The sequence below is a fragment of the Dermacentor albipictus genome, chromosome 10 (genome assembly GCF_038994185.2).
Source record: "Dermacentor albipictus isolate Rhodes 1998 colony chromosome 10, USDA_Dalb.pri_finalv2, whole genome shotgun sequence".
Taxonomy (NCBI): Eukaryota; Metazoa; Arthropoda; class Arachnida; order Ixodida; family Ixodidae; genus Dermacentor; species Dermacentor albipictus.
Genome location: NC_091830.1, coordinates 9775777 through 9784099, shown reverse-complemented (window position 1 = coordinate 9784099; position 8323 = coordinate 9775777). Strand labels below are relative to the sequence as shown.

The following is an 8323-nucleotide window of genomic DNA, read 5'->3' as shown; positions in this document are numbered from 1 at the left end:
CAACTAACCCAACTTTCAGCTCTAAATGCTGGTGTTCTCCGTTTCATACATGGCAGGCAATGCTGTGAAGGCTAGAGAGACTTCTCGCCCTTTGCATGGCACCAACATTTTCTTTCTTCTCATTGAACTCTGTGATGTACAAAAGATCCCTTGAAGTAATTTACAGTCAAAATAATGTCGCAGAGTGCCTTTTAATCCTACAACTTGGCATGGTGGCCTGGGTAGTGGTTGGAGAGAGTGTCAAGCATTCAGTGGCAACGTGCGGAAGATTGCATTGAATGAAAGAAAATGCTGGTATTTAATGACAAGAGTCCATTTGGCACGCAGCCCCACAAACGTGCACATTTTGCAGAAAAGCCCCCCCACAAAGGCAGCAGTCGGGCATACATGGTCACAGTGAGTGTCTATATAACAGTCAGCAGTACTGACACATTCCACACTGAAAGGCTACAGCACTTTTCCTGAGACTATGCAAAATGAGAAACTTGCATGCTAGCAACAAGAGTATACTATCGTGGATGAGTAAAGCAAATGTGAAACACCACTTCCAAGTAATAAAGTTTAAGTTTGTACACGTATTACCCTTCAACTGAATACTGGCTTACTGGAGGTTCGGGAAGCAGTAACACATGTAGCACCCTCTTGTGACATGTTTCTCCTACAACTTCTCAGAAGCATTTAGAAGAAAGTTTGAGAAGGCATACTGACTATTACATCACGGCCAATGCTTTATACTAGTAGCTGGCAAAATGCGGTTGATCATTCATAGCTCCGGGTCTTTTCTGGCAAGCCTCTGTGCCACAAGATGACGTTACCATTCTTTGGTAACAGTGTACTCTGTGAAGGGTAATATGTATACAGACAAGCTATAACTTTCTAATAAACGCAAAAGTACAATTTTGTGCTGCTGCTATTGGTACAAGTATCAAGCTAAGCTTACACTGTGTTTAGTGAAAGCGAGAACAATGGTGTTCTAGTTGACCTTAGTTCTAGTTGACCTTCATTCTTCCATGATAGCACACAGCATTACATGTACACACTGATATGTGATACAGATGTAGTACATGGCTTTCCCTTGCCATCTTAACACATTATATAATGCTACAGGCAAGCAATGGTATTCTCAACTATAACATCTCCACTACAGGAGCAAAGGAGGAGTAATAATAGTAAACCAGAGTTTCTCGTGGTAACATTAATTAAAGTGTTTATTTTGTTCTGTGAACTACTGCATATAAAACTGCAACAGTAAGTTGAATGCATAATTGTGGGAGAGAGTGTTCAAGTTCTAAACAACAAAAGATAAAATGAAGTTCTAGACAAATTGCACATCCTTGAATGCATTATTTGACGCTGCCTTATGTTTGAGTACAACCAAAGGTAGTAATTAGAAAAGCATGGGTAGACTTTTTTTGCATATTCTTTAATGGAAGCTAATGGCCAGTGTAAACGATCATTTGTTGTTTGAGCACTAAGAACAAATCTTACTTGTCTGAACTGTCCCATTGCTCATTCTGAATACCAGAAGCGAGGTCATGCTTGTCCATTCTATTTGCCACAGTTATGAAAACAACCTCATGCTTGGCTCGGAACAGCAGTCGTGGAATTGCCACAGCACGTCACAAAAGAAAAATTAATCACACAGGTGTGGTCCAACAGTTCCTTGTATGAGACAAGCCGTATTTGTTGGCGACACATTCTGTGGCTTCTGTACTCCATTTCATACAAAGCAGGCTATCAAGGCTAGAGAGAGTTCTCACTGTTTGCATCCATGATGAGAAAGTAGTGCTATACATATAAAAGATATTAGGTACATTCCATGCAATCCGAAATGAACTTAAATCTCGTATTTTACATTGCAAGATATAATGTATTTATAGCATGAAAGGGGTCGGAGATTTGAACGTATTTGCCATCAAACAAGTGGGATACTATTTTTCTGCAGCCACAGCGAATCGCATGCGCTCATGACCAAAACATAGTATGTTGCCTACGAGATGTGCAGATACGCACAAATAATACAGAACTTGAGGTAACTTGCATCTGCAAGTTATAGTTCTAATATATAAAGCAGTTATTCCATATACAAGGTGTCGCAGATCAAAAACCGCTGCACTTTGAGAGACAAACTGCAATACTCTTATGGCTGCACTACATGCATAGCTTTTTCCTTGTTGCCTGCTGTGTATGAAACTGGAGCATAGTGCATCCTGGTGACAAAGTGACGTGAACAGTTCGTTTTTTTTTCCCTGTGAGTGGTTTCACCTGAAGTGAGTAGCCACATTCCCACCTGCAAAACTTAATGGCCTTTATACTTGTTCTAGACAACTTGCTCTAGCAGTGTGTCATGCACCATTATCAATGAACACTAGAAAAGCCCTAACATTTTGAACCCAGCAGCTAAATGAGAATGCCTGGAGAAATGTTTGGGAGAGCAAGAAAAATAGTGGGAGAAAAAATATACTATATCTGAGAGCCATTCAACATAGTTGGCATTGCAGCAAAGGTTAGTGAGGGAAGATGGGAGATGGTTGAGGCATGTAATGAGAAGCAATGAGTGTTACATCGCCTATAAGGTAGCAGTGACTGCAAGTCTGGTGATACGGAAGCGAGGTCAACCTCGCGTTGGGGAGGACATTGTTGGAGATCTCGACACCTAGAAGTTACGACAGTAGAGGATGACCGGTAGGACCGAGTGGAAAGTAAAAAAACAGCGACTGTACGGAGAAGTATAACTGATGGAATAAGTGACTAATTACACAAACATTACCCTGTGCCGCCTACCTACCAATCCAGTGGTGTTCATTTTATGTAAAGAAGAAAACAGCAGAGCTAATACGGTGAGTTAACCACATTATTCGATTCGGCTCTTTCATTACCATCCAACATGACAAAGAGCAACCGCTATGTAAAGTGTAGAATGAGACTCTGAAGGCATTTCCACATAGACTTCTCTTCCAGCTCGCAACTCTGCTCAAATGCTTGTATGATTTTTTTTTGTTCGTTGTATGCATCAAGTTGCAGACTAAGTGGCAGCCTAGCCTCTCGACCATCTGCAATGATATGTCGCTCTGATACTTGCACCTGACCATGAAAGTTTTTGGAACACAGGATCTACAACAAAACTAAACTTAGTCGCAACTAATGCTTAGGCTCTAGATTTGAAACATGCAATGCGCACTTTTCCACGCATTTATCACAATGCACCACTAAATTCTAGGCTGGCTTACATAAACATCACAACATTTTTGCAACTCCGACGCTCCAGAAACTGTAACTGGTTGGGCGTACATTTGCATGTCAGTTGATGCATTGCAGGAGAAGCTCCACATAAGACTTTGCTTAAGTGTGCTCCTACAGACAGGCTTGCGCCACCGTGCAATATCTACCCACGTTTAAGCCACAAAGGTGCTGGCAATGACAGCAGGTGCAACAAACATATGTGGCATATTTGCATCACGACCAGGTATAAGTGTCACCAAAGCGATAACGGCGCTGTTCTATCAATGATGCAGCCCTGGCAGACGCCCTAAACCTTCACACTTTCCCCAAATGACATTTATCTTTGTGTAACGAGATGCTGAAGCAAAGTTTCTCAGTGTTATAGCTGACAACAAGCTGCAGTCGGCTACATGACGTAGATACCGCAACCGCCGCAGGGTGCCACCACGAGTCCACTGGCTAAGCGTACGACTCGCTGAGGACAGCCGTGTTTGGCTTATGTTTAGGGTGTTGTAGGCACCAAAGGCAGAAGTCGTGGTGTCTCCATTAACACCCAAAATGAAATTTGAACTCTGTGCCACGGTGACATTTAAAAACCGCAGCAATGTGGGCACATCTCAATGCGCCGTAGCCTTCGCAGTGCAAGGCACTAAAGAAGGAACGGGAGCACAGCGGAGGCTGTGTTTGATTGCCAGTAACTCCGCTTCTCCTGAGCTTATTGAACTACTTTTCATCGCAATGTATTTCTGAAATAGTCTATTTTCACTTCGAAGGCCTTTCTACACTTCAATAAAAAGTGGTTCAGGGCCCTTTAAGACTCCCAGCACATGGCCGCCACAACATGCTTCCAGCTTGTGCAATCAGTTATGGTGCCTTTAGTACACAAGAACATGGCTTTTTAAATGCGCTTCCATTATTGCAAGGGAGTTGTTACTGGTGGATGCAATTCGAACGACACATATAGCAGTTGCAACTGGTGGTCAGATGCGCTCAAAAACCACGGATGCACCAGGAAGACTACTATGGTGCACTCCAGCTCTTGCATAAATTAAATATATGACATCAGCAATCCTTGCTCACTTACATGGAATTCTACTGTATGTCCTTCATTTCAGGGCCTCTCTTAAATTGTAGTAAAGTTTACTTCGCAAGGTGATACATTTTTCAGCCACTTACACAAGCAACCTTTAAAATAATGGTAAGATACATTCTACAAAGTGTTCGGTATTGACTCATGATTGAAGCTGTCTAATATATTGCAATAAACAAACAACACATGCCATATTTTCCAGTATATAAGCTACACTTATATAGATTATGGAGTTCAGCATTAAGGAATACAAAAGCTGTGAGAAAGGCAGTAGCAGAGGGCTCCCAATTAATTTTGACCAACCGTGTTTCATTAACATGCACCAAGTACTAAGCACACAAGCGTTTTTGCATTTTGCCTCCAACCAAATGCAGCCACGAAACAAACCCACAATCTCGTAAGTAGTAGTGGAATATTGTAGCTATAGAGTCCACCGCTGTAAGCACACCTTTTATGTGAGATGCCGCTCTTGTCAGCAGGTCTTTGAAGAAAACATTGGCACATAAGTTGTGCATTTATAACGGGTGCAAGTGGTCCTTGTTTGGTTGGTGCAACGAAATGTGGGTGTGCATACTTGTGCTTTCATGGAGGAATGACGATATTGAATGTTAGTATATTACAACGCATGGCTGTGTTAAGTGTATGAGAGCCACATAGTGGCCTTTAGCCAAAGTCATCAAAGCCCTGTAGGACAGCATGTTGTTGGGCTAGTTGATGCTTGCTAAAGGACATATTGTATAAAAATAATAATAATAAACACGTACATTATGTCCTTCATCAAACGTTTTGCCTTTGATGGGCAGCATCACATCATTCTTGCATTAATATGCTGGCCTGCTCTGCTGCCCGTATTTAACTATGTATGCAGCAATAGACAGATTAGACTTCACTGGAAAGTTTCTGTGCAACTTCTGAGGTCACATGGTGCAATGCCACAGAGGTAGCAGAGAATAGACTTTTCTATGCACCAGATAGAGGATATCTCTTGTGGAAAAGCAGGACAGGCACAAGAGGTTAAAACAAACATAACTGCATTTAAAGGGCTTCGTAGTAATTGGAACTTTGGATTCGTAGTCACGGTTTGCATTGCGCCTTAAAGCAACCTTAATGTCAGCCTATTGTACCACTCTTTTTTTTACTAAGTGTAGCCTGCAAAATACTTTAGTGTGCTCATGATGTCAAGGACAACACAGGAGCTTGTTATAGCCACTGCTGCTGCATTTCACACTGCCCATAGATCAAGCTTAGAGTTAATCGCTACGGGCTGATCCTGCATCAGTCTTGCCCTGCTGATAAAAAAAAGGTTCGACCTGTTTTTCATGAAGTCAACAACAGTTGCAAGGCAAGCTTGTTGGTATGGCATTGTGAGGTATTCTAGCAGTACTGGCAGGAACAGGAACGCTGCAGACACACATACTAGATGCACATTGTCTGTACAGTTGACTTTCATTCATTTGACATGGGCCAATTAAATTTCTTGCTTAATTCGATCGCGGTTGAAGGTATCGGGCGGCACACATGCATTCCTATGAGCCAAAAGTTTCATTATTTCAATCCTAAAATTGGCCTTCACCAGATAATTCGAACTTGACCAGTCAGCACACTCAAGCATGGCCTCAAGAGCGGCCATGTTAGTGGCAATGCCTGCCTTGGCAGAGCTTAGGGAAGAGTGACTTCGTTGAGCACGTCATCTCCTGTTGAAAATGCCTTTCAACCACCTGCCCTAGGCAGATTTTCAAGCAATAACAATAGCTCACAATGTCTGATTATGGTATTCACCCAGTTCTAACATGTTTTTTTATTTCCCCCGAGAAAATTGGGCCGCAAATGGCCTGTGCAATAATCAGATGCGAAACCAAAACCACCTTCGTGGCTTTCATATGCTTTACCGCTAAGCAAGAATGTATTGCGGCGAAGCTTTTTGGGAAACCAGCCGCCAACGCAGAACTCATATTAGACCTTTGTCCATTTTTCTGGCTAAAAAAAATCGGATGTGTGTGAGATTTCTACTTTGTTTAGGAGCTTTAGTGTCATTTCTATGTTATTTATCTACTTCAGGCACATAGAAAGCACGCATGCATTTGATTAGGGGGCTTGTTAAAATAGGGCAAATACTGCTAAATTAATCAGCGGTGTGTTGTGTCATTCTTTCTGCAGTTCAATTCGACCCACCGGATAATTCGATGAATTCTGTTGGTCCCGTCAGGGTTGCATTAACGGAAGTCAACTGTATTTGTTACGACTAGTGCCATGGGTGTGTATTTGTGCTTTCTTGTGTTCACGTTCCTGTTTGTGCTACTAGAATACCTTACAAACTATGCTGCACCCTTGTATAAAAAGCATTGATTGAAATGTTCTGGGAAAAGTGACTTGTACACTGGAAAATATGGTACAGTTGAACCATAATATAACGAATTATTGGATACTATAACAAAGTAAATGTTTTCTTGCCAATTTGAGCAAGTTACAAATACATGATTATAACGAATATTGGATGTAATTATGCAATTAGGATATTTTCGTGTTAAACACGATTTCATTATAACGAAATTTGAAACTTGGTATCAGTACTTCGCTAAACTATCGAGAGAAGTAGCGATGGCAGTTGTGATAATCTCTTCTGATACACCCATCACAACCAGTCTTAAGTGTCCCTTAAGTAACAGCCGCGCCCTGTCAAGGAGGCCACTCAGGTGGACAGCGCCCACCGCTGCGAGGAGGCAGTTTGGTGGCATGGCTGGGCCGTCAGACGTCCGTTGGCACCATCCAGACACAGCTTGCCACCGGGCTGCTGAAGCTTGTGATCCAGCCACAGCCACCTCTGCACAGCCAATAGCCAAAACAAGGACAGCATCACTACGCTATGGAAAACAGGTAGCTGGCACGCAAGTTGAATTAGAATTTTGTGACAAAACAGCGTGAACAAATTACAGTCGAACCTTTACATAACAAACATAGACATAACAAATTATTGGATATATGAAAGGAAATCTAAATTGTTTCTCGCTGATATTGGCATAAGTCATATTACTGCGCATGAACGTATGTAACACAGCATCTAAAATGGCTCAAGACGCATGGCTTTAGGGAACTCTTAATTATTCCAAGAGTTGCAGCAAGTATGGTATTTGCAATTGTGGCATTGTCTCGAGCATGATATACACCACTCGGAGGACACAACTGTTGGCATGGTTGTGGCATTAGCATATTTTAAACCTAACTGCTGCAAAAATTCGGTTCAAACATTTTATTTTAATGCGAATCATTCTTTGCCTCATTCTTGGCACTATGCGGCAGCTAGGTAGGTAGCTAGCATGGAGCCAGAATAACGAAGGCGAAACTATGCGCCTGTGCCAGCGGGAACGCGAGTCGTGATAACGTCACATAGAGTAAGGAGGAGACGCCCAGCTACAGACGTGTTGGCGTGGCACCCCTTATGGCACCACAAGGAACTACCTATGTCCCTCGCGGTTGGAGCGCAGTGTGCGCGGCCGCTGTCTCCGACAGCGCTCGGCGTCAACTGCTTCTGGTCGCTTGTTCTGGGTTGTCGAATGCCGCCATAAATGTTTTGTGCCAGCATGATTTGCGATCAAGAGATAAAAGAACTGTAGACAGTTTTACTATAAATATTTCTTTCAAGATTTATATTAACGATCACATGCTTTTTATGCAGTAATAAGAGCAAGAAACTAGCGCACTTGAAAGATCAAACAATCTGTAATCGTAGCGAGGCGATCATCTTCAACTGTCATCACAGACATGTACGCTCACAACCCACACACACTGCTACTCAATTTGCACAAACATGTTGGTCCACCTGTTATCGCTTTGCAGAATCCCAAGAAATGCCAGATAGCCAGGTACCTGCAGAATGCTTTGCATAACATTGATTCTCACACTGCATGGGATCTGCACAATTTTCTTCTTTCTGCTTCAACAGAGGCAATGGACACAAGTGTCTGGTGAAACTGCACTACCAAAGCAATTCCACATGTTGTCCAAATTTTCCAT

The 8323-nt window shown here is 42.4% G+C and overlaps 1 protein-coding gene across 1 annotated transcript in view; it reads right to left on the bottom strand.

Annotated features, from left to right (window-relative positions):
* Positions 1-269: 269 nt before the first annotated feature.
* Positions 270-8323, bottom strand: part of LOC135917893 (polypeptide N-acetylgalactosaminyltransferase 2-like) — a 31115-nt gene continuing 23061 nt past the window's right edge. Inside the window, exon 12 of the mRNA XM_065451511.2 lies at positions 270-7133. Within this exon, the coding sequence (XP_065307583.2) occupies positions 7002-7133 (132 nt within the window). The 3' untranslated portion in view covers positions 270-7001. The remainder of the gene's footprint in view (positions 7134-8323) is intronic.